Below are 26397 nucleotides of genomic sequence, written 5' to 3'. Positions count from 1 at the left end.
ACCCATCCCAGTGCTTCACCCCTCCCCCCACCACGCTCTGCCATCCTGCCACCCGCCCCTCACCCCAGGACTCCCCGCCCTTCTCCATGAGGCAGGTTGGCCACGCGCCGACACACAACTCCAGCGAGTCGTTAGTGCCATAAGGGCCTGGCTGGACCTTCACGCTCACCATCCTCCACCTCCAGCAGGGCTTTGGCCAGGATGCTCCCGGCCACGCTGATGGCCTGGCACATGTAGTAGCCTGAATCTGCCCTCTGCACCTCCGTGATGGTCATCTCGCCACTCGGGGACACGGCGAAGCGCCCCAGGGGCTGCGGGGGCTGGCTGGGGAACAACAGGATCTGCAGGGCGGACACAAGGGAGCCTGACTCTCCACCCCGCCAGAGCCAGGGGAAGACAGAGGGGGTTAGGGCTGTCAGCTGTCCAAAACAGAGCACCCTACCCCCCCATGCCACCCCACTCGCTCCACCCCTGCCTCTCCCCGCTCGCACTGGGGGTGCAGCCAGGGGCTTTGGGGTGTGGGAAAGGGCTCTTGGCACATGCTGGGGGGAGGGGGCATGCAGAGCCTACCTGGCTGCCCTCCTTCTGCCAGAACACAGCCGGCGGCGGGTTTCCTTTGGTTTCACAGTGAAAGGTCACGGTGCGGCCCTGAGCCACGATCTGGTCCCGAGGGTGCGTCACTAACCGGGGCGGAACTGAGAGCAGAGGGAAAGCGTGAGGAACAAACAGAGCCGGGTTGCTAAAACGCAGCAGCGCCCGGCACGTCCTCGCCCAAGCGCTCCGGCCACGTGATGGGAGACCCTCCACAAGACGCTCCAGCCAGAGCAGCGCAGACTCGACCGCCCTCAGCCCCAAGCCCAACGTCCTCATCCAGGGAAGCCAGAATAGCCGGAGCATGGACAAGTCCCTTAACCGGGTGCCCAGCAGAGGGCACCCTGCACCAATCCCAGCAAGCCGGCTTCCCAACCTGCTGCGTCCAGTCCCTGCTGCTGGGTGGTTGCTCCCCGCCGGGCGGCAGCATCCCAGGACTTATCCACCCAGGGAAGGGGGCTTGAGTCGCGAGGCACAAGAGGCAAACAGGCCACCGGTTCCTCCTGCTTGGTTCTGGGAGGTCCCTTACAGGGAGCTGGAAGGAGCCCCCTTGCTGCAAAGGCTCCTGGGTTACAGCTGTGAGCACCCGCACTCCGCCATGGCCTGGCGGCTGGGCAGACGCGGCTGGACGCCGCAGGAGCCTTAGCCTGGCTCCCAAATAAGCGTGTCAAAGAAAGGCCCCTGGGGACCCTGGCACTAGTCGCCCAGCGTCTGCAGTCTGGAGCCGCGCGTGCACTGTGAGTGTGCAACTTGCCCGGCACACGGAGCGAGCTGTCTCTCATGGGCACCGTCGGCAGAGGCGCCAGGTGCCTGCTGTGTGCCAGCATGGGCCCTGACTTCCCAGGGACTGGGCCCCTCAGGCCGGCAGTGCCCACGCGCAGGCAGGGGAGTGAGTTCTGCCCGTGCTGCGGCCCAGCGGTGGCAGGGCTTGGCCGGCAGGGCTCCGAGGCAGCCAGTCCAGACGGCCCATTAAAGCGGGGTCTGTGCAGGGAGCCCCGCCCAGCTAGCGGCACAGCGAGCGTGCCAGCCCTTGCACCTGCCACCGACTGGCTGGAGGCTAAAGCCCCGCGGGAGGGTCCCCGACCCAGGGCCAAGTGCCCCTTTGAGCCCCCAGAGCCTTGGCCCAAACCCGCTAGTGTCTGGGCTCTAAAATCAGCGTCATTCCCACACCCTCGCTCAGCTGGGTGGCACCCCCCAGAAGCAGCCTCCAGGGGTGAGCTCAGCAGCACAGCCTGGGCTAAGGGCTGCTTACCGGAGCTTCTCAGTGCGACCCATCACCACAGCTCCTCTGCTGAGGCGCAGGGTCTCGGCCTGGCCCTCTGCCATTTCTAGTGTGCGTGCACCCCCCACACAGAGACAGAGACACAGACACACACACACACAGACACACACACAGAGACAGGCACACAAAACCAGACCCCCTCCCCCAAGAGACACAGACACCCCCCCCACAGAGACACAGACACAGGCACAAAAAACCAGACCCCCTCCCCCAAGAGACACAGACACCCCCCCCCCAGAGACACAGACACACAAAAACAGACCCCCCCCCCACAAGAGACACAGACACAGGCACAAAAAACCAGACCCCCTCCCCCAAGAGACACAGACACCCCCCCACAGAGACACAGACACACAAAAACAGCCCCCCACCCCCGCCCACTAGAGACACAGACACAGGCACGCACACCACCACAGGCATAGAGACACAGACACACAGAGACAGGCACACAAAAACAGACCCCACCTAGAAACACAGACCCCTCCCCAAGAGACACAGACCCCCCCCCCCCAGAGACACAGACACAGGCACACAAAAACAGACTCCCCCCCCCAAAAAAAAGACACGGACACCCACCCACAGAGACACAGACACACAGGCACGCACACCACCAAAGGCATAGAGACACAGTCACACAGACACCCACAGAGACAGGCACACCCGCACACAGAGGGTACGTCCAGACTACATGCCTCCGTCGACGGAGGCATGTAGATTAGCCAGATAGGCAGAGGGAAATGAAGCCGCGATTAAAATAATCGCGGCTTCATTTAAATTTAAATGGCTGCCCCGCTCTGCCGATCAGCTGTTTGTCGGCAGATCGGGGCAGTCTGGACGTTCCCCTGTCGCCAGAAAACCCTTTTGTCGACCGCCCCGTTATGCCTCGTGGGATGAGGCATAACGGGGCGGTCGACAAAAGGGTTTTCTGGCGACAGGGGAACGTCCAGACTGCCCCGATCTGCCGACAAACAGCTGATCGGCAGAGCGGGGCAGCCATTTAAATTTAAATGAAGCCGCGATTATTTTAATCGCGGCTTCATTTCCCTCTGCCTATCTGGCTAATCTACATGCCTCCGTCGACGGAGGCATGTAGTCTGGACGTACCCAGAGACACAAACATTCACACCCACAGACACACAGAGAGATACACCACAGGCACATACACCCCACAGGCACAAAGACACAACACCTACCCACACAGACACAGACACCCACACCCACAGAGATAGAGAAACACATAGGGTATGTCTACACTACCACCCTAGTTCAAACTAGGGTGGTTAATGTAGTCATACGAACTTGCAAATGAAGCCCGGGATTTGAATTTCCTGGGCTTCATTTGCATGTTGCCGGGCGCCGCCATTTTTAAATGTCCGCTAGTGCGGACTCCGTGCCCGCGGCTACACGCAGCACGAACTAGATAGTTCGGATTAGGCTTCCTTGGATTAGGAACGAGGTGTACAGATAGTTCGGAATAGGAAGCCTAATCTGAACTATCTAGTTTGTGCCGCGTGTAGCTGCGGGCACGGAGTCCGCACTAGCGGACATTTAAAAATGGCGGCGCCCGGCAACATGCAAATGAAGCCCGGGAAATTCAAATCCCGAGCTTCATTTGCAAGTTCGTATGACTACATTAACCACCCTAGTTCGAACTAGGGTGGTAGTGTAGACATACCCATAGATACCCCCACTCCACAGAGAAACACCCCCACCCCACAGAGACAGACACCCACCCGCAGAGAGACATTGCAGGAGGAGTAACAGTAGTTCGAATGAGGAGCTTTAATTTGAACTGCCTAGCCTGTGCCGCGCATAGCCGCGGGCAGGGAGTTCGAACTACAGGGCATTTAAAAATGGCGGTGCCCGGGAACATGCAAATAAAGCCGGGGATATTTTAATCCCAGGCTTCATTTGCAAGTTCGAATGCCTACATTAGCCTCCCTAGATCGAACTAGGGTGGCAGTGTAGACATACCCACAGAGAGACACACCCACATTCACAGGCACATACCCCCTACAGGCACAGAGAGACAGACACACCCACCCACCCAGAGACAGAACCCACACATACAGAGACACCCACAGAGAGACACCCACACATCCACAGAGACACACAGGCACAGACAGGGTCTGTCTACACTGCCACCCTAGTTCGAACTAGGGTGGCTAATGTAGGCATTTGAAGTTGCAAATGAAGCCCGGGATTTAAATATCCCGGGCTTCATTTGCATCTTGCTGGGCGCCGCCATTTTTAAATCCCCGTTAGCTCCTGCAGGTAGGCTCCGGCTGGACCCCAAGCCCTCCCATGTGCTAGCAGCCAGCAGCGGCAGCCCCTTCACACAGCGCCGGCAGCGGGCAGCAGGCAGGGGCAGTGGCCTGGGGGATGAAATCCCAGCTGCGAGTGGCAGGGTTTGGCTTTTCCTGGCTGGCAGTGGTTTCTGTGGGCAGCAACCTTTCTGGCGTGGAACTCGGGAGCCCACCCATCCAGAAGCCCAGGGGAACCCCCGACCAGACTGGCCGGGACCCAGGACGCCGTGTCCTGTGAAGCAGGCTAGGGGAGTGGCGTGACTTGGGGGGGGGGTGTGCACACATGCTGGCTGGCACCCCCTCCCAATTCTAACCCAGCCGGGAGTTACGAGGAGAAGTACGAGGCAGCCACGCCCGGCACCCGGGTGTGAGGGCTGAATAGAGCCAGAACATTCAGGGGAAAGTGCCCTGAGGTCCGGTAACCTCTGGCTTTCAGAGCAGGGTCTGGAGATGGGACGAGAAGGGGGAGGAGGGACAGAGAAGAAAAGGAGCACATCTCCTAAATCAGCCTCCTGCCCATAAATAACCAACCCTCCCCCATCCACCCGGCCGCCTGTCAAAGCCTTTTCTTCCCTCTCAATGGAAGACAAAGGACCCAGGGTTCAAAATGCTAGTCGCTCCTTCCTCTCCCGCCCGCAGCCCAGGCGGCTGTGCAGAGCGGCACAGTATTGCTGGGCACTGGTGGGCCATGGTCCGGCTGAGCCCTGTGGGTGCTAGGGTAACGGATGTAGGTTGCCAGGTACCTGAGGCAGGAGCCTGTGCCCAGTTGGTTAAGGGCTCTGGAGACGCTGCAGAGTGGGTGCCAGCCGAGACTGGGCCGATCCGAAGCAGGGCCAGTGCGCTGCGCCAAAGGCTTTGCACCAGCCAAGGCCTGGTCCCAGCACAAAGTCTGTTTTGGGCACCCGCCCCACACAGGGCTGGGAGCTGGTACCTGCCGGGACCCGCAGGCCTGGCATGGGAACAGACCTGCAGCTGAAGCCTAAATGAGCCCTGAGCAAGCCCCTGCTGCCCCCGCCCTTTGCCAGTGCTGGAGCAGTGGCTGGACGTGTGATGCACCTTGCACGCTCTTGTGCGAGGCTCACTGTGAAGGAGATCAGCAACTCTGCCCCAGGCTTGGCTCCAAATCCAGCCCCCCTCCCCCTCCCCGGTGGCACCGAGTGCCCGGCTAGTGTCAGCCACTGCAGAGGGGCAAGTGGGCCCCGGGCAGGGGTCTCCTCAGCTCCTCCTCCACTCCAGCTGCCTCAGCACAGCCCTACACCCCTCACCATGCACGCTGAGCGAGCCAGAGGCCTCCGCCTTGCCCACGCTGTTCTCTGCCACGCAGGTATAGGTGCCCTCGTCCTCAGCGCTCACCCGGCTGAGCCGTAGCGTGTTGTCAATCTGGATCTCCGCCCTGCGAGGGACAGGAGTGAACGCGCTGAGCCAGCCTGGCAGCAGCACCTTGTCGCCTGGGGTCAGCCCTTCCTGCTCCCGTCCTGGGTGGAGAAATGCTGCCTGGCATATCCTTACTCAGGGCCTTGCCTCCAGCCTGCTTAGTGTGCGCACCAGCCCTGGCTGGCGTCCAACCTGCCTAATTAGTGGCAGTGCATTGGGGGCTGGCGATCAGAGCTCCCTGTAAGCCGAGCGCTTGGGCGGCACCCTGGAGAGATTCGGATGCCGCCTGGCTGATTAGCAGAGTGCTCAGAGCTAGCAGCAGGGTTTTCTACTGGTGGTGCACATCTGTACATGCCTCAGTGCACTCAACAAAACTCATTCCACACAAGGATGGGAACATTGCTGGTGAACCGCTCTGGGTGAGCTCTGGGTGAGCTGTCCTGGGACCAGTCACAACAGGAATTGGATGACACGGATCTTACCCTGGTGAGCCAGGCAACCAGGGCGTGCCTGGGGAAAAGACCCTCAGACCCCTGCAGATGCTCCCATTCTGGGGAGGAAAAGGGGACACTAAACTCCACCCTGCTGGCCGGGTGCCTGTCTCACGTGGAGCAGCCCTGGCCCCGCAGCAGTGTGCTAGCTGCACCCTGTTAGCAGCTCCCGCCAGCTGTGTGTGTAGGTGGGTTGGGGTGTGCACTGGCAGCCCAGCTGCCTGGAATCGGCCTCCCCCATCTCTTACCTGCCCCGCGGCAGCTCCCCTTCCTCCTTGCGCCAGCGGGACATGGGCACCGGGTCTCCCTGCACCTCGCAGGGGAAATCCACGTTGTCCTCGGCCAGCACCACCTGGTTGCTGGGCCTGCGGATGAAGGTGGGGCGCTCTGCCGAGACAGACCAGAACGGCAGCGCCTGAGCCTCGTGACCTGCCCGTGTGGAGCCCCTGCCGCCCACAGCCTCCGAGCCCCACGCCTGCCGCCTTTGCCAGGGAGGCTGGGCCCAGGGGATCGGAGCCCCCCCCCCCCCCACTGGTCAGATGGGCGCCCAGCCTCCCTCCCGCTCCTGGGGGCACACTCAGCCTCCCCGCCCCCTTCCCCCTCCCACTCCTAGGGGCATGCGCCAGCCCCGGCTACGCACCGAACACCACCAGCTCGGCCGGCTCGCTGTCCCGCTCCCCCACCATGTTGGTAGCCACACAGACGTACAAGCCGGCGTCACTCTTCCTGGCGTGGGACATCATCAGCTTTCCCCCGCGGAGCTGAGCACAGGGGGGAGCATCTGAGCAGCTGCCCCATAGGTCAGCCACTCCCACAGCCCCCTCCCCACCAGCCCCTCCAGGCAGCTGCTCCCGCAGCCCCCTCCCTATCACCTCCCCATGAAACCCCCAGAGAGCCACTCCCACCCCCCTCCCTGCCAAAAGCTGCTCCCAAGGTACTAATGGTTTCCAGGACCCCTCCCTACTGGCCCCTCCCCATGAGACAGACACCCCCTGCCCTGCAGGACAGATGCCCCCGTGAGCTACTCTTGCCTCCCCACGGCAGATGCCCTAGTGATGCCCTTGAGGCTCGCTGCCTCAGCCCCCTGCGGGACATGCCAGCACCCCACCCCGCACGCCCCTGGGGAGGGTCAGGCCTCACCGTGATGCGCTCGTCTTTGTCGCTGATGCGGACGCTGTTCTTCTTCCAGGAGATGGTGGGCTCGGGGTGCCCACGGGGTGGCACGCACTCCAGCACAGCCGGCTCGCCGGCCGCCACCACCACGTCGCTGGGGGCCTGCCGGAAGTCATCGCGCAGGACTGCAAGGGCACCGGGAGTATGAGCCGTGGCCTGGCCAAGGGGGACTTGGGGACTGCAGTGGGTAGATGGACGGGGGCTCCTAGGGAAGGGGCCGGGGATGCAGAATGGAGCAGCTGGCCCCGCTCCTGGATGCAGCTCTCTGGGGATTCCTGACACTGGCAGCGGTGGGCCAGGCCTGGGGAAGGACTGCAGGGCAGGGCAGGGCTGAGCTACTCTCCAGGACTCTCAGTACCTCCAAGCCACCAGCTCCTCCGCCCTGTGCCTTGGCCCGAGGCCCAGCCCCAGGGACTCAGAGCGTCCACAGCTTAGCACAGTGAGGCAGGCAATCCCAGCGCATCCCCCCACCCCACCCCACCCCCTTGTCTCCTGCTGCTCCAGCTACGGCCCCTGTGGCGGGTGGGGGGGGGGGAGCAGAGCCCTGAGCCTCCCAGGCGGTATCCAGGCAAGCTGCAGCAGACCCCCAGGCCCTAGATTTCCCACCCCTGATTAAGATGCTGGCATAGGGAGTGCACTTATAAAGTCTGCAGATGATACCAAGCTGGGAGGGGTTGCGAGTGCTTTGGACGATAGGGTCAACATTCAAAATGACCTGGACAAACTGGAAATGGTCTGAGGTGAACAGGGTGAAGTTTAAGAAGGACAAATGCAAAGTGCTCCACTTAGGAAGGAGCAATCAGTGTCACACACACAGAAGGGGAAGTGACGGTCTAGGAAGGAGTCCGGCAGAAAGGGATCTAGGATCATAGTGGACCACAAGCTAAATAGGAGTCAACAGTGTGACGCTGCTGCAAAACAAGCAAACGTGATTCTGGGATGCACGCTGTGATGCAGGGGGGGCTGGCTGCTCTGTGACCCGGGTCCCCCTGCGCTGGGCTGTGTGATTCCCACTGACTCCCCCACACGTGGATTGGCCCAGACGCCTAGTCCCAGCCTGGGCAGATAACAAGGCTCTTCCCAGGGGGAGAGACAAAGGGAGGGAGGCGGAGGCGGCCACCTGGCTGGGGGGCAGGGCCTGGGCAGTTTTTGCTGGGATGACATGAAGAGAGGAGACTAAGCTGAGTATTGAGGGGCCAGGGGCCTGGGGACCCCACCCCAAGGGGTCTCAGGCTGCCTGGCCCTGGCTCCTCTAACCACGTCATGTCTGTGCTGGGCTGTATCCTGGAGAAGCAATAAACCCTCTTTATTGGCTGGCAGAGTCTCATCTTGCTGTGGCTGGGGTGCAGGATCGGGGGGTCCCCGATGTGCCACCACACATTCACAGGAGTGTTGTGAGCAAGACACGAGAAGTCGTTCTTCCTCTCTACGCTGCGCTGACTAGGCCTCAGTTGCAGTATTATGTCCAATTCTGGGCACCACGTTTCAGGCAAGATTGGAGAAGGTCCAGAGAAGAAAAACAAAGGTCTAGCAAACATGAGCTGTGCCCTGTAAGGGAAGGCTGAAAGAACTGGGCTTTTTTAGTCTGGAAAAGAGAAGACTGAGCAGAGACACGGAATCCTAGAATCCTGGAACTGGAAGGGACCTTGAGAGGTTATCAAGTCCAGTCCCTGCCCTCGTGGTATCAGCTTTCAAGTACCCAAAAGGGGGTCACAAGGAGGAGGGAGAAAACTTGTTCCCTTGGCCTCTGAGGACAGGACAGGAAGCAAGGGGCTCAAACTGCAGCAAGGGAGGTTTAGGCTGGACATTAGGAACAACTTCCTGCCTGTCCGGGTGGTTAAACACTGGAATAAGTTGCCCAGGGGGTTGTGGAATCTCCATCACTGGGGATATTGAAGAGCAGGCTGGACAGACACTTGGCAGGGATGATGAATGGTGCTTGATGCTGCCATGAGGGCAGGGACTGGACTCGATGACCTCGCGAGGTCCCTCCCACTCCTGTGATTCTGTGACTGATTCTATGGAAGGGGAAGAACTTTGCAGCCTCCGGACAGAGGGATGGCACCTCGTCTGATTGGCTACTCTGAGACCTGGCGGTGGCTACCCGCCAACTCCTCCTCCCCTTTTGTTTCTCATCCCAGGGCCAAGAGAGAAACCAGCGTTCTCCACAGCCAGGCTCCTGCTCCCAGCACGGTCTCAGATCTAACTGCCTGGGCACCGCGAGCCTCTGGCAGGCAGCGGATCTGCGCCTGCTCTGAGTGCCGTGTCCCTGCACGCTGCCTCCCCGAGCGCTCTGCCGCCACAGGCCCGCGGAATTACTCAGCTCGAAAGCAATAAGCCCCGTTGCTTTGTGGCAGGCCAGTGTCTAACTGCGGCGAGGGAGGGGCCCCGTGAGAACGCCAGCACGCCCTGCGCTGAAGGAGTCCAAGGCAGCTGCCGAGCTTGCAGAACGGGCTGCTGTGGGGCTCCTCCAGGCACAGGCCAGCACCGAGGGGAGCGCGAGGAGCACGTCTGGCAGGGAGAGAAGGCTGAGAAGCAAGGGCAGGACATGGGCAGGACCTAGCACCAGGCATCTTCCCAGGATGGCCGAGAGCCAGATGGGCCCTGCCCACATCCCAGCCCAGGCCACATGACAGCAGGACCCCTGCCCCAGGAGTGGAAGAACCTGACTGCTCAGTGCAGCCAGGCCTCTCTGCAGCCAGCCCTTTCAGGGATGCAGCCCAGGGCACACGGGGGGCGACTCCTGGCTTGGGGAGACACTGGCACTAGCTGTGAGGGAGCCGGGAGGCTACAGGTGGAGCGGAGCTGCAGGAAAGCAGCCGGGGCGGCTGGCCTCTCGGCCACAGCGAACACAGGCATGGCACGCTGGGAATGGCAGGGCACCCTGGGGCAGCCCTGGCAGGGAAGGCGCCACCTGCTTCATCACCAGCTCCACGCCCTGCAGCGTAAAGGGCTCCTTGGAGCCAGGGAGGCAGCCCGCACCCATGTGCCCGAGCCCCTTCCGGCTCCCGGCAGAGCACCGCCACGGGGGCCGGCGGGGGCTGCTCTCGGCACCGGGCGATCAGCAGAACGAAGTGCTACACAAATCTGGTTTTCTCCGTAATCACAGGGCACCGGGAGGAAGGTTCCCTCCCTAACGGGGATCATTATGCAAAGTGCTAATCACGTCTCCTAACGAAGTCCGGGTGCGATTAGCACAAGCTGCTTAATTGGCTGTGCAAATTGGAGGCACCTCGCCATTGAAGAGACGGGGCAGCTGCGTGCTCCGTGCTGCTCGGGCAGGGAGCGCCCGGGACAGAGGCGGCCAGAGCAGAGCAGCGCAGCGTAGCGGGTCCTCGCGGGTTCACGCTCCCCTCCTGTAATTGAATTGTGAGAGCCTGCCGGGGCGGCTCTGTGACCTTCCAGTCAATAACTCCTGTGCCATGCCGGGCCGGAGCCACACACAGTTATTCTAATCCCGCCTGTCCAGAGGCCCAGCTGCTCAAGCTTGAGATGACGGGCAGCTCCAGGGGAAGGAGCTTTCCGCCGTGGGCAGGGACTGCGAGCGATGTGGGATTGCCGGGGTCTGAGCCACTGAGCCTTGCAGTCCTAGGGGCCTAGCCCCGGCCCGGGGAGGTGCCAGGGGGCGGGAGGGACCAGCTGAGGCTGCTCTGCAGGGGCAGGGATCGCGGTGGTGGGCGGGGAAGCCATTTGGCCGCTGGCAGGGGCTGTGCCTGCTCTATCTATTGGCCAGGTGCCAGGCCCTTGCCAAGGAGGTGCCAGCTGTTGGGGCTGGTGCCATCTGCCAGGCAGGCTGGCCCTGGAGGGTGGCTCTAGCCCCCTGGATGGCCTGGTACAGTGCGGTTGAAACACGGCCAGCCTGTGGCACAGTCCGGCCTGTCTCTGCTCTGCTGCCCTGAGGCCCTGCTGGGTTAGGAGCCTGACCTCTGACCCCTCACCACTCCCCCGGGGCTTTTCCTGCTAAATGCAGAAAAATGCACTTCAATCTCGCTCCAGAACGGCCAATTAGAATTGATTAAAGCAGCCAGCTGCCTTCCGAGGGGTGGGCGAGTCTCTGCGCACTAAATCCGCCATGCTGCTGCCCGACCCCGCCGGCTGGGAGCGGACAGGGCAAGCTACCTGGACCGAGCTCATTCACTGCCCTGTGAGCAGCACCAGGCCTGATACCGGATAAAGCAAGGAGCACCAGTGTCCGAAGGCCTAGAATTGCCAGGGGCACATCCCATCCCCGCCTCAGGCCTGCAGGGTTAAGGAGCTTAGCTGGCTAGCCAGGGGTTAAATACCCCCAGCCGCAGAGCCCTGCTCATTGCACCTGGCTCCTAGCCGGCTCCTAGCCCTCTCTGCGTCTCTGCAGCTTTGCACAGACCCACTTCCCCAAGGGAACTGGACTGCCGCTGGGCCCCTGCACGGTCCCTGGTGCGACCCACAGCGGGCCCCTGCACTGGGCCCTGGTGCGACCCACAGCGGGCCCCTGCACTGGGCTCTGGTGCGACCCACAGCGGGCCCCTGCACTGGGCCCTGGTGCGACCCACAGCGAGCCCCTGCATGGGCCCTGGTGCGACCCACAGCGGGCCCCTGCTCTGGGCCCTGGTGCGACCCACAGCGGGCCCCTGCTCTGGGCCCTGGTGCGACCCACAGCGGGCCCCTGCTCTGGGCCCTGGTGCGACCCACAGCGGGCCCCTGCTCTGGGCCCTGGTGCGACCCACAGCGGGCCCCTGCACTGGGCCCTGGTGGCCACAGCTCCACCTGGGGGAGGCTACGTTGGGCAGGGTCCGAGAAGAGCCGGGGGAAAGGTTAGCAGACTTGCCTGAGAGGGACAGACTCAAGGAGTGCAAGGTTTTTAGCCCCCTGGGGAGAAGGCGAAGCGGGGACGGGTCCCTGCTGCCAGTGCCCCGGTGGGCAGTTTCACACAGGCAGTGAAAGGTCTAATGGGGCCTGGCCGGCAGCTGAGGCAACACCAGTCCAGGCTGGAAAGGTGGCGCGAGATTTCCTGGGGCGTCGCTGAGCACTGGGCACGTCACTCAGCAGCTCCGGCCAAGCTCTGGTGGGTGCTGAGCAGGGGCCCAGGCATCCAGGAATGCACGAGGCAAGTCGCTCGGAGTGCCCAGCGGGGGCTAGGCGGTGTGTGACGTAGTGGGGGTACCTGGCTGGTTTCTATGCTGCTGGCTCTGGGGTAACCCCCACTGCCTGCCGTGGGTACCACGACCCAGCAAAACAGGATGAGTCACTATGCAAACCAGTGGCCAGACACCCCCCATGGAGAGGAACAAAGGAAGGTGGATGCTGCCCTGGCTGGGGGGCAGGGCTGGAAGAGAGGGAGTTAGTTCCTGTCTGGAAAGCAGGGGAGAAGGAGCTGGGGAGGGGGGCTGGGACTCCCCTATCTCAAAGGGAGCACTGAGGCCTCTTAGCCCCAGTTCCTGTAACCAGATTACATCTGTGCTGTGCTGTATCCTGGAGGAGCAATAAACCACCCTCAATTCCACTGGCTGGTGGAGTCTGTTTGTGCCATTTCGGGGTGCAGGAGACGGGGGACCCCCAACGCGCCGTCACACGGTGCCAGCGGGGTAACGTGCCACACAAGCCCTACAACCAACTGGCCCCTTTCTCTGCCCCCCCAGCCAGCAGCCCCTTTGCCCTCCACTTGTCCTTCCTGGGTCATGGGCCCCTCCCAAAGCACAGCGCGCCCTCCAGCACTCCCCTGCATTCTGCACACCCCTCCTGGGTTGGGGGACCCACCCCTGCCACACTCCTCCTGTGCCCTGCACCGTGCCCCCGCTGTGCAAGCACCAGCGGTGCCCAGGGCACGTCAGCAGGCCCCTCGCCCACAGCACATGAGCACAGCTAAGCCCCGCTCAACCCATTGCCTGACCCAGGCGTGCCGGTGACCTGCCACCACTGGCAGGAGCTGGAACCCACAGGAAATGGCCCCGGCGTAGAACGGTCCCCAATAGTGTCACTGGCCAGGGGCGCTCCCCATGGGCTGCCCCTGCCTCAGGGCCTTGTCCCAGCCCCCAGGCGAGGCAGCGAGCCGCCACCCCGGCCCGGGAAGGGCCCCTGATAACTGAGCTGCCGGACAAAGGGCGGCAGGCGGGGTGTGTTGCATTCCGATCGATGGCCATTGTGACAGAGCCAGGCTTCATTAGCGCCAGCAGCGGCAGATGGCCCCGCGCCCTGGGGACCCTCCTGCGCTCAGCTCGGCTCACTGCCCCGAGGGAAGCAGCCTTGCAGCAGGCCAGCCCTCGATACCTGGTGCACAGAGGGGCATTCCTTCAGAGCCAGCAGCCTGCAGGGTGGGGGCAGCTCTGCTCCCAGCTTGGGTCTGCAACACAGCCGCTTCCAGGTGAGCACCACCCCCTTACCCGCCCCGCCCCCCCCCCCCATGCCAACGGCCTGCCCCGCTCACCCCACCCCCTCCCCGTCACTCATTTTCACCTGCCTGGGCGGACTCTGGGCCGGAGCCAGAAGTGAGGAGTTTGGCATGTGGGAGGGGGCTCTGGGCTGGGCGGAAGGGGGTGTGTGGGGGAGCTCTGGGCAGGGCGTGTGGGCGCTAAGATGGAGTCAGAAATGAGAGTCATGAGCGAGCTCCCGGCTGGACAAGAAGTTGGGGCGCAGGAGTGTGAAGGCTCCGCCAGGGGTGTGGGGCTGGGTGGGGCTAGGATGAAGGCTCTGGGCCAGATAGAAGGGGTTCAGAGAGCAGAAGGGGTGTGGGAGGGGCCAGTAGTCACAAAAGCAAACAGAACGTTGGGAATCACCAGGAAAGGGACAGAGAATAAAACAGAGAACGTCTCATTGCCTCTATAAATCCACGGTGCGCCCACGCGGAATCCTGGGGCTGAGTCCAACCCTCTGCCCAAAGCAGGACCCACCCCAACCCGCAAGCGGTGAGGGGCGGGAGGCACACGGTCCAAATAGGATGGGAGGGCGCTACCTGCAGGACAGGTGCCCTTTTCTGTGACGGACGCTCTCAGGCCTGGCTAGGAATGCAGCCAGCGCTTACACCTGGCACTGCGCCCTGGCCAGCTGTGGCATGGCTGCTGCCTGGCATGTGTCACAAGAGCTGCTCGGGGGAGAAACCAGCCCTGGAAGAGATCACTGGCTCACTGATACCCCCCCACTCATTGCACATACCCCTCCTCACTGCACCCTCACTGTGTCCCCCCTGCTCACATAATGAATCAGAGACAGCAACAAAGTTCAGAAATCCTGATTCCAAGTATACACATGAGCTCTAAAGATAATCTTGATTTTTGTGGCTCAAAGTCTCTCCTTGAGTTATATATCAAAAGTACATATATGAAAAAGTGCTGGTGATTAGTACGATTAGTAACCTCGAAACACTGGTAAAAACATGCTTTGATATTTAATACAAAAACAATCCTGAAGATTTTAATCACTGACTAAAACAACTTTGTCTTCAGTAACAGAAGTTGCACATTTCTTTTAACATAAGTGCTGTACATTTTAATTATGAACTGCCCTGAACTGTGTTATTTCTCTTATCATACATAGGGAATTTTACTCTACAAATGATCTTGTAATTAACCTTTCCAAGCAGAGATTTTAAGTCTCTGTGACATTCTTTGTTACTTGCTGTCATCTGAGAACACACAAGTTTATTGTAATTTAATAATGACCGTAAGAGTAGAAGACCCACCAAGAGTAACGTTTTACAGTTTGATTCTTCATACGATTTGTAATTTTGATCTCTTTTTCTTGTTTGTCTCATGGACAACGCACCTGCTCACTGCACCCCCCCCCCCCCCCCCCCGCTCACTGCACCCCTGTGACGGCACATCAGGAAGCTCCCTGAGCCTGCACCCCCATCCGCAGCGAGATGTGACTCTACCAGCCAGTGGAATAGAGAGGGGTTATTGCTGCTCCGAGATACAGCCCAGCACAGGACGGATGCCGGCATAAGAGGATAGGCCGACAGCCCTAGTTCCCCTGGGGGAAGAGGTTACAGGCCCCTGAGCCCCCCTACACTGGTTAGTCTGCTTTGTCCATGCTCCCCCCCCCCCCCGCTCTCCCTGCCCCTCCCCAAGCCACACCCTCCCTTTGTCCAAACCCCTTCCCTGGTCAGGTGAGACCCCTCCCCCCGCTCACTGTGTCCCCCCCGCTCACCCGCCCCCCCAGCGAGAGGAGTCCACCGGCAGGCCAGCCTGGCAGAGGGAGAGGCTGGTACGTGAGGGACCCCAGCCCGAGATCCCTAATTACTTCTCAGGGGGTAGTTACAGTGCAGAGCTACGCAGCTAATCGGGCCGGGTAAGGCGCCTCAGTCACAGGCACTGGGAGGAGACGGAGGCTCAGAGCTGGCAGCTCCAGCAGCATTAGCAGCACTCGCCTCCCCCCAGCCCCGCCAGAGCAGAGCGGCGGGACCAAGGTGGTGGCTGGAGAAAGCCTTGGTCTCAGGGATCGGACTACGGGCATGCGGTGGGGGGAAGGAAAGCCCCCCAGCCCAGGGACTTGCAACTTGCACGTACCGGCCTGCATGTGGCCCAAGCTCAGGGCCAGAGAATGCCAGGCAGGTGTAGAGCTGTGAGCTGGGGGGACCAGCAAAGGAAACTCCAGCATCCTTTGCCAGCCCCAGATGGGGAGTCCGGGAGTTCCCCATTGAGCAGGGCCATACACTGACCCTCTCCAATCCCTGCCCACACATGCTGCCCCAGACACCTCCCCTCCACACAAAGGGAGGGCTGCTGCCTGCCCTGCCCGCTCTACGCTAGGCAGGCAGGGGCAGAGCCAGCTGCACCCCTATGGCTGGGCAAAAGTGCCCCATTCAGGCAGTCCTTCGCTCAGCGTCTCCCCGCGCTGTTCTCCTTGGGGTACTTGGGTTTCTAGCTGAAAGAGGCACCACGCAACGCCCCTTCCCTGTCTCTGTGTAAGCCCCCTGCAGCAGGAGCCATGGGCTCCGAGAGCTGCTATTTTAATCTCCTCTGATAAAGGAGACAGATGTTCCCAGGGTATCTCTCCAGCCCAGGGCTCCGGCTGTCACCACGCCACAGGCTCATGGATGATCCTTCCCGTACACATGCAACCACCACACCCAGCCAGGGTAACTTCCCCCGGGCCCTGCCGCCTGCCTGTCTGCCTGCTGGGCAGCTTCCCTAGGTACCTGTCACGCTGGTGAGGTCCCAGGCCAGAGGGGCGAATTGCACTCACTTAGCCGGACCCCCGTCTGAGACCTGTCCCCAGGGAGTTCCTAGCAACTTCCCCTCTTGATTTACTATCCCCAGGGACAGAGCATCTTCCACAGCCCCAGTGACTTGTTCCAGTGGTTAGTTACCCTCCCGTCAGAAATATGCCCCTTCTCCCCAGTGCAAACGTGCCTCACTTTCCCAGCCAGCACTGCCCGCTAGCCCGAGGGACCCAGAGTTAAATCTCTGCTTCCCAGGCAGGTACCTATGGATTATGACCAAGTCCCCCCTTAAGCTGCACAGATCACCCTGAGAAACTACCCAGCTCGAGCTCGGGGAGTCTCACGTTTCTAGCTATTCTGGTGGCTTTTCGCTGACCCCTCCAATATCCACACCCTTCTGGAACTGCGGGCAGCAGAACCGGACCCCAGGACCCAGCAGCAGCTGCCCCGTGGACCCCGGGCACAGTGACCGGAGAGACTGTGGCAGCTGCCTCCCCCAGCCCAGATCTGCTCCCCTTGGAGTCTCCTGACAGGAAGGCCGCATCCGGCACACACAGATTCCATTCTTGTGCAAGAGCTTGGGCTCCCGGTCGGAAATCCTCAGCTCCAGGCCCACGGCTGATGCCTCTAGGCTCCCTGGGAGAGGCTGGATTTTCCTGCTTTGCATTCCAGGGGCTTGTGGCGTTGTCACCCTGCTGCTGCTCCCTACTTCCGTCTCTGGTTGCTCTCAGAAACCATGGCCTCCCCTCAAGCCCTGAGCCCCGGGCACGAGGCACGCCTGCCAGCGGCCTAGAACCAGGCACAAGCTGCGGAGACGCGAGCAGAGCCTGCTGCCCAGGCTGAGGGGGCACACGCCAGGCTCTTCCCAAGAGCCAGCCTGAAAAATGCGTTCTGCAGAGCTTTCCACCCTGGGTTTGTGTCACATTACCGAATTGGAGGGAAGCAGCCAGATCGCTGCTGCACCCCTAGGTGGGGGTGTTTTCCCCAGAAATTGGTATAGGGGGGAGCCATGTGGGGTATTGAATGGGAGCTTATTGTTTGTTAATCCTGTGTACACTGTTTATGTGAGTATATAATGTCTGTGTGTGTAGATAGGAATCTGTGTGGAAGCTGAATATTTCTCTGAATGTGGTTAAGCATGGCTATGGACAGGCTGAGTAGTGAAGCCCTGTGGAACAATGGCTCTTAATAGGCTATGAATACACCCAAAGAACGGGGTTTGTCACCTGAGGGCAGCCAGCAGGGAACATAGAGATTGGCCTCTGACCAGGTGACTTGCTGCATACAAGAAGAGGCCAGGAAGGAGGTATAAAGAGGCCATGCGGTCGATGCCATTTTGTTCTCAGCTCAGCACTTCATCCCAGAGGCAGCACTGCAGGGATTGAAGAGCCCGGAAGACCTGTGAACCCATCCTGATCGTAGGATGTGCAATAAGAATTTTTAAACCAGCAGCTGCAACATCTCTGCTAGAGCCTGCATCGAGAACTGGGAGATTCGGTGCATGTAACGTACTGTACTTTAATAACCTTACTCTCAGGCTTTTCTTTCTTGTAATAATAAACCTTTAGATACAGATTCTAAAGGATTGGCCCAGCGTGATTTGTGGGTAAGGTCCAGAGGGTAAATTGACCAGGGATCTGTGGCTGGTTTCTTGGAACCGGACAGAACTTGTTCGGGGTAGGTGGGATTGGGTGCTAGGACCCCCCACCTGTGTATAGGCCCGGGGCCATCTGGGGCACGGATATTGCTGGGGTGTCGGAGGGGTTTTGCTCGGGAGGCTTCAGGCAGGCTGCTGAAGCGCTCTGTGGGACTGGTTTGTGGCCTGTGTGGAGAGGTCCCCAGTCAGGGGGGCTGTAAGGAGCCCCGGATTTGAGCAATTCGCCCTGAGCGGACGCCCTCAGCTGTGCCCAGACACGGCCCGGTCTGTCACAGTTTGTCACAGGGCAAATCCGGCCCACGCAGGCTCCCACGATTCTGCCCCAGAGATTTTGCATCCAAAACGACAATTGTTTAATTTGCCTAAAACTAGACTGGTTTCAATTGTGCCTTTGCTAAAGGTTTTTTTAATTGTGAAAGGCAGCACGTTTTTCACAAATGGATTGTTTGTGAAAAATTTCATTTTTGAAAAAAGGACATTTTTGTAAAGAAAAAACTTCATATGAAAACTGTTGGCCAGCTCCTGTTTCTACACAACAGGTTTTGTTCGTGTGTCTGTTCTAAGCACAGCACGACGCCAGGAACAAAAGCCAGGCTGTAAAGCCAACAGCATACTGAGGAAAACCCAGACTACTACAGAACAACACACCACTCCCCTGTAGCCCCGCCACACACTGCCAAGTAATTCCCACAGACAAGCCCCTGGTGCCAGCAGCCTCTGCTTAGCCAATTGGTTTTCTGTGTGCACACAAACAAGCAAGCTGCTCTCTTCCTTGGGGCTTGTTCCCCCGCCCCAGAGCGAGGACGGCGACTGCCCTGAGCTGACCGCTAGCAGCCCGGTTTCACATTCAGCCACTCCAGGAGGTTTTAAGGCAGAAAAAAGCCCCACTTGGGAACTCCTTGAAGTAGGAAAGCAGAATGTGTTTCCCATTTGTGACAGAGATGCAGCCGCGTTAGTGTGGTCTGGCTGAAACAAAAGACAGGACTAGGCAGCACTTTAAAGACTAACAAGATGGTTTATTAGGTGAGGAGCTTTCGTGGGCCAGACCCACTTCCTCAAAAGCTCATCACCTAATAAACCATCTTGTTAGTCTTTAAAGTGCTACATAGTCCAGTTTTTTGTTTCCCATTTGTGTCATTCAAACAGAGAACTAGTAAGTTCTCTTCATTCCCCTCCCTCCCGCAAGGTTCGTCTCCTCCTCTCTCCGTACCCCCCCAACTCCCTCACGCTGGAGCCAGGGGAAACGGGGCCCTGACCCATCCCAGTGGCCAGCTCTACTCTCTGCCCGTGCTCCCGGCTCGTGCTGGAGGGAAATGGGGGGAGGCCTCCCCGAGGAGACAGTTGGGCCCGTTTCTCTGAGGGTGAAACTTTACACAAGTTGCCCAGCCAAGACAGAAAGCCCAGCAGAGATATTGGAGCTTCTCCCCTCTTCTGCAGGTCCACTGCCCTAACCCCAGCAGCTCCCTCAGCAGCCGGAGAACCTTCCTGGGGAGACAGAACCAGGCCTCCCGAGCACGGCCGGATTAAGGCATGGGCTAGCCGGGCAGCTGCCCGGGGCGCCAACCTATGGGGGGCACCTGATGGCAGCTGTAGGGGGAGCATAGTGCCCCTTATAGCTGTCATCAGATGCCGTGCGCCTGGCTCCTGGATCAAGGGCTGCAGCAGCTCCCAGCAGCCACCCTGCAGCAGTCACCCAGGGCAGGGGCTGCATTAACCCCCGCAGCGCCAGCCAGCAGCACCCTTCCTCCCGCGGCTGCGGGGCCCTGCACGGTCCCGGGCTTCACGCCAGCAGCGGTAGCCAGGCTGGGCCAGGCCCGTGCATCCTGCTGCCACCAGCTCCGTGTGCCCTTCCCCACGCACTGGGCGGGAGCGGAGCCGCACATGCGCCCTCTCCCACATGCCGGAGTGGGGGCGGGGCCACACGTGCACCCTTCTGCAACCCGGGGTGCAATTAAACTGTCTGCCCGGGGCGCCGGAATGGCTCGGTCCAGCCCTGCTCCCAAGCAGATTTCCTTTCTAAGCAAGGGCTGTGAGTGCCCACCACAGAATCGCTTATCAAATCCACCAGGCCCTGCAGGAAGGTCTCCGAGCTGACAGTAGCATCGGCACCCACTGGGACCTCTGAGGTGTGTCTAGACGACACCCCTGTTAGCAGAGGGATGTAAATGAAGCACTTGGAAAGTGCAAATGAAGCGAGGATTTAAATATCTCGTGCTTCATTTGCATAATCGCATCATGGCGCTGTTTCGAACAAGTGCCATTTCGAAACTGAAACCGCAGTTTAGATGCGTTTTTTTCGACAACGGGGTGATTTTTCGAAAGATCCTGAGCGCACACAACTCTGTGGCTCAGCAGCAGGGAAGATCTAGCCAAGGGTGGATTTCATGTATCATGCAAATTACCCCCCCCCCCCCAATCACATTTGCTGAAATATGTGAAAGGAGAGCGCACCCAGGCGCGCAGCCCAGGCAGCAGAGCCCGGTGTGCTCCCCACTCCCTCGTGGCCAGCCCATCCGTGGCCCCCACAGGAAGGGAGTTTTCCTGAGTTACTAGCTCAAAGCCAAGTGACCCAAGCACATGCTGCCTGCTGACAGAGGCTAAGAGGGTCACCCAAAGGGCTCCTGTTACTTAGGAAATGACTTCATTCCTTCCCCTGTAGCCAGCCCAGGCCTCCGCAGAGCAGCTCTCTTCCCGTCGCACGGCGGTGGGCTGGAAGCCCTTACAGGGGAGCTCTAATAACATGCTCTGCCCGCCCCAGCGGCTGCACTTTACCGCTGGGAGGTCCTGCAGGTGCGGGCAGGAGGACTTGCTCTCCAGAAGAGAGAGCAGCTTCCAAGCTAGGCTGCTGCCTGGTCACACGGCTGGGTAAGTGGCCCTGCTAGACAGCGATTGCGCGCGGAGGACAGGGCGCCTGGGTGTCTGCAGCATGGTTTATTGTCAGCCCCACAGTGCACAAGAACAAGGCCAAACCAGCTGAAATCCATTCAGGAGGGATATCTAACTGCCGGCGCAGGGTTCCAGCCCTGGTTCGGCACTAACTGCAACGCCCTGCGCCACGGTGCCACCAACCAAACTGTGACACGCTCATGGCAGGGCCACACCCCAGAGATGTCTCCTCCCGGCGGCCTTGGCAGCGGAGGAGGGTTTAGAACATAAGTGCGGCCAGACTGGGTCAGACCAAAGGTCCATCTAGCCCCTGTGTCCTGTCTGCCGACAGCCCAAGGGAATGAACAGAACAGGGAATCAAGTGATCCCTCCCGTTACCCATACCCAGCCCCTGACAAACAGAGGCTAGAGACACCATCCCTGCCTCTCCTGGCTAATAGCCATTGATGGACCTAACCACCATGAATTTATCTAGCTCATTTTTGAACCCAGTTAAAGTCCTGGTCTTCACAATCTCCTCTGGCAAGGAGTTCCACAGATTGACCGCACGCTGCATGAAGAAAAACTTCTTTTGGTTTGTTTTTAATCTGTTAGGGTATGTCTACACTACAAAGTTAATTCGAACTAACAGACGTTAGTTCGAATTAACTTTAATAGGCGCTACACAGGCAAACCGCTAGTTCGAACTTAATTCGAACTAGCGGAGCGCTTAATTCGAACTAGGTAAACCTCATTCTACGAGGAATGACGCCTAGTTCGAATTAACTAGTTCGAATTAAGGGCTGTGTAGCCACTTAATTCGAACTAGTGGGAGGCTAGCCCTCCCCAGCTTGCCCTGGTGGCCACTCTGGGCACCACCAGGGAAACTCTTCTGCCCCCCTCCCAGCCCCGGAGCCCTTAAAGGGCCACGGTCTGGCTATGGTGCCCATGCCAGGTGCAAGCCTGCCAGCACCCAGCCAGCAGACCCTGCACCTGGCACGGCACGAGCCAGCCACCTGCTGCCACCCAGCCCTCCGCCTCTTCCCGGGACCAGGCTGGCAGCTCCCAGGAGCCTGCCCAGGTCTGCAAGAGGCGGGCGCCCACCTGGTCTAGTGCGGAGATTGTGGACCTCATCCATGACCTCCGCACTAGGCACAGGAAAGTGGCCGTCTAGGGCAGGACAGCTGCCAACTTGGCCACCCAGGAGCAGGTTTGCATGAAAATCAAGGTGGTCCAGTGAGACCCCCGACCCTGAGTCCTGAGCTTAGAATGGCCGTACTGGGTCAGACCAAAGGTCCATCTAGCCCAGTAGCCTGTCTGCCAACAGCGGCCAACACCAGCTACCCCAGAGGGGATGGACCGAAGACAATGACCAAGCCATTTTTCTCGTGCCATCCATCTCCAGCCTTCCACAAACAGAGGCCAGGGACACCATTTCTACCCCCTGGCTAATAGCACTCCATGGACCCAACCTGCATGAATTTATCTGACTTCTCTTTAAACTCTGTTATAGTTCTAGCCTTCACAGCTTCCTCCAGCAAGGAGTTCCACAGATTGACTATTTGCTTTGTGAAGAAGAACTTTCTGTTATTAGTTTGAAGCCTGCTACCCATTCATTTCATTTGGTGTCCTCTAGTCCTTCTATTATGGGAACTAATGAAGAACTTTTCTTTATGCACCCTCTCCACACCACTCATGATTTTATAGACCTCTATCATATCCTCCCTCAGTCTCCTCTTTTGTAAGCTGAAAAGTCCCAGTCTCTTTAGCCTCTCTTCATATGGGACCTGTTCCAAACCCCTGATCATTTTAGTTGCCCTCCCCTATCCCACCCTCTCTCTTCCTCTCTCCCACCTCCTTTTCCCAGTCTCCCTGAGTTTTGTTCAATAGAGTTTCTATTTTTGAACACACGTGTCCTTTATTTTGTACATCAGGAAGAGGGGCTAGGGAGGGGTAAGTGGAAGGAGGTGAGGTAGGAATGGGTACGAGTCCGCGATGGGGAGGACTGGGGTGGCTCTGCGGGCTCCTCAGGGTAGAAGCTCTCCTACAGCCCCTCGATTGACCCTCCCCCCCCCCCCCGGATGGCAGCCTGCGGCAAGTGCAGCTGGGCTGATGGCCGAGTGCTGTGATGTGTCGAGTGTGGGCACTCAGAGCACTCCAAGACAGGACTGCTTTGCTGTCCCTCATCGAGTTAGACAAGCGAGCGGGGAACCCCTGAGAACTGTCTGTCCGGGGTGGGGGTTGGGTCCCTTTAAGCACAACCCTCGGCTAGCCTGAGACAGCAGCTCCACACTCTAAGTCCTAACCTGATGCCCTGCCGGCACTGCTTCCGGCCAGCCTTAACCTCGGTTCAGGGTCCACTCAATGTGGACATGCTAGTTCGAATTAGCAAAATGCTAATTCGAACTAGTTTTTAGGTCTAGATGCACTAGTTCGAATTAGCTTAGTTCGAATTAACTAATTCAAATTAAGTTAGTTCGAATTAGTGCTGTAGTGTAGACAGACCCTTACCTATTAATTTCATTTAGTGATCCCTAGCTTTTCCTTATTCACTTTCTTGATACCGGTCATGATTTTTTAGACCTCTATCATATCCCTCCTCCTTTCTAAGCTGAAAAGTCCCAGTCTTTTTCATCTCTCTTCATATGGCACTCGTTCCAAACCCCTCAGCATTTTTGTTGCCCTTTTCCAACACCAAGATACCTTTTTTGAGAAGAGGTGCCCACAACGGCACACGCTATTCAAGACGTGGGCATCCCCTGGATTTACAGAGGCAATAAGATATTCTCTGTCCTAGTCTCAATCCCTTTTGTAATCATTCCCAACATTCAGTTTGCTGCTATTTTGCTCATCCAGCAGCTGCCCCCTCTCTAAATTACATAAACGCCTCCTGCCTGGGTAATGGACTGAGAAGTGACACAAAAATCAATAAATAATTCCCGTCTAGAGATGGCTGGCTGCTGTTCCGAGCTGCTACCTGGGCTTCTCTGCCCAGAGCTGTCAGCATGTCCTGACGCACATGGACTGGCTTCCCTCCCCCTCCCCACATCTAACCCTGTCAGCTTCTGGCATCAGACAGGGGTGGCAAGAGAGCCGGAGAAAGAAGCCCTTGGATCAGAGGCCTGGCACGAGGCAGGCGCTGGCCATAGCGCCTGGCATGAACAAGGCTGAGCAAGTGGCACGGGACTAAGGATGTTAAATATCAAGTAATTTACTAGTCGAGTAGTCGATGGAATTTTCATCGACTACTCGATTAGTTGATGGGCACTTCTGCATTCCTCCTTTGAAATGTACAAGAGCCACCACTGGGCCCCTGCTGAGGCTCTTATACATTTCAAAGGGGGAATGCGGAACTCCGCGTGCAGCCTTGGACCCGTGGGAAGTCCGGCTGACACCGGGCTACACTCCGGTGCCAGCTTTGAAATGCACAATAGTCCCCAGCGGGGGCTTTTGTGCATTTCAAAGCAGAAGCGCCCGCATGAAGCCTGGGGTCAGAGCGGGATTCAGAGTCCCCCACTGATCCCAGGCTCCATGCTGCGCTGCCGCTTTGAAATGCCATGTAGAGCCCAACCTGGGATCAGCTGGGAACTCCCCAGCTGACCCTGGGCTCTACATGCTGCGCTGGAACCCGGAATCAGCTGGGGAGACCTCAGCTGACCCCAGGCTCTACGTAAACGCCGCGGCGGCATTTCAAAGCAGCTGTGCGGCGCTGCCCCTTTGAAACAGCAGCTCGGCGTTTCTGAGCAGCGCCGTGCAGAACTGATCCCAGACTCCATGCAGTGCTGCCCCTTGGAAAAGCTGCTGCAGTGTTTCGAAGGAGCAGCGCTGCATGGAGCCCGGGGTCAGCTCCATGCGGCGCTGCTTTGAAACGCTGAGGCGGTGTTTCAAAGGGGCAGCGCCACACAGCTGAACGCGGGATCAGCTGTGCAGCACTGCTGCTTTGAAGTACTCCCTCTTCCCCCCCCCTTTGCTGCGTCTATCTGATAGAGGCAACGGTGGAGGGGGGGAAATCAACTAGTCGACTTGACTATCAGATATGCATTTGCTTATCAGACAGTCGACTAGTCCTTAACATCCTTATATGGGACAGCTCGATATCAGGGAGGGGACAGAAACATCCCCAGGGCGCACAGGGACACACTGGCCCCACGGAAAGGAACCGGCCGGGATGCCAGTAAGCAGCAGAGACGTTCTGATGGAACCCACATGCACAAGATGGGGAGAGAGAACTAGCCACGTCAGGGCAGTAACTCCGCCGGGGCAGTACCAGCTTGTTTGGATCCGGGTGTAAAAATGTATCTCCGAGGGAGGGTATTTGTCTGGCCTGGGGGGGTGGAATGTCCTATCAAAGCAGCGGTGCCACAGAGCTGGCCCATTGCTCCAGGGGTACATGCACTAGCAGCCTGGTAGAGTCCTTGGGATACTAGCACCATGCTTCATTGCCAGCAAGCCTGGCTGGCTGCCTTTATCCCTTAGCTCCTGTGGTCACTGGGCAGATCGCTCGAGAGCTGCCGTGCCAACTGCCTGAGCAGGGCTGGGGTGGCACACAGAGATGCAGCCAAACATCTAGCAATACCTACACACACACACAGAAGTTGGAGGCAGGAGGGGATGTGCCCACCCTTGGCCGCTTTTCTGTGCTTGCTCCCAGTTGTCAGCACTGGCAGGGAAGGGAGCTAAGAGCCCCGACCCAATCCCAGCTGCTCGCTTGGGACACCAGTGTTCGTCGCGAGCCCGGAGGGTAGGGGGTGTTCGCCCCAAGCCTACAGAGGCCAAGAATTGGCTCCCTATTCCCTGAATGACCAGGAGAAATGTGCGGGGCAAGGGGGCTCAGTGATGCAGGAAACACCCTGAGGCCTCTCTCCACAGGGTCCAGCTGATGGCAGCCTCTGTCCCGTTGCAGCTCTGCGCTCGGCCTCTCCGGCCAGGCTGCAAGCAGGGATCAGGGTTACTATAGGCAGAGGGGGCTGCTGGGGGCTTGCTGGGGAAAGCCTTGCAAAAGAAATGTACTTGGACCGCGCAGCTTGGCTGGGAAAGCGATGCCGGGCGCCCCGGGAATGGCCTGATTGACGCTGAGAAAGTCTGCAGCCCCAGCGACACAGCTCAGTCCCCACACCTGTGAGCCAGCCCAAAGCCCAGCGCGCTCTGTCAAGGGCCTCGCAGGCTCCCCTTTCACAGTCCCATCAGAGGCCTAGGGCAAAGGGCAAGGCTGCCGTGCCCAGCACGGTGCACTCCTAGACAGGACATCCCCCCCCCACCAGCCCCAGCCAGCAGGCCACCCCCCGCCCACGTGGGGGAAGGTGCCACCTCCCCTCTTGGCAGGAAGGCACGTACCCAGCAAAGTAAAGGCCTGGCCGTAGCCCTGCCGAAATGGAGCCGTGCCCAGCCGGGATGGTCGTGAGGCCAGATTCTGCCCTGGGCCCATAGCATGACTTCCCATGGCCTGTGGGCATGGAGCCAGCGCCGTGCCGCCTGTGGTAACCCTGGCTGTGGTGAGATCAGCCCACCACGGGGAGTGTCAC

At 59.3% G+C, this 26397-nt stretch overlaps 1 protein-coding gene across 5 annotated transcripts in view; it reads right to left on the bottom strand.

Moving 5' to 3' along the window:
- ROBO3 (roundabout guidance receptor 3) overlaps nt 1-26397 on the bottom strand; it is a 99972-nt gene that overhangs the window by 20472 nt on the left and 53103 nt on the right. For all 5 annotated transcript variants that reach the window (XM_075909598.1, XM_075909597.1, XM_075909594.1 and 2 more), the window contains exons 3-8: nt 7185-7342; nt 6685-6805; nt 6293-6431; nt 5445-5572; nt 571-695; nt 170-341 (exon numbers count right to left, since the gene is read on the bottom strand). In XM_075909598.1, the coding sequence (XP_075765713.1) occupies nt 170-341; nt 571-695; nt 5445-5572; nt 6293-6431; nt 6685-6805; nt 7185-7342 (843 nt within the window). The remainder of the gene's footprint in view (nt 1-169; nt 342-570; nt 696-5444; nt 5573-6292; nt 6432-6684; nt 6806-7184; nt 7343-26397) is intronic.

Source organism: Pelodiscus sinensis, chromosome 26, assembly GCF_049634645.1.
Source record: "Pelodiscus sinensis isolate JC-2024 chromosome 26, ASM4963464v1, whole genome shotgun sequence".
Taxonomy (NCBI): Eukaryota; Metazoa; Chordata; order Testudines; family Trionychidae; genus Pelodiscus; species Pelodiscus sinensis.
The sequence above is the reverse complement of the archived record's forward strand: the minus strand, read 5'-3'. Positions and strand labels throughout refer to the sequence as shown.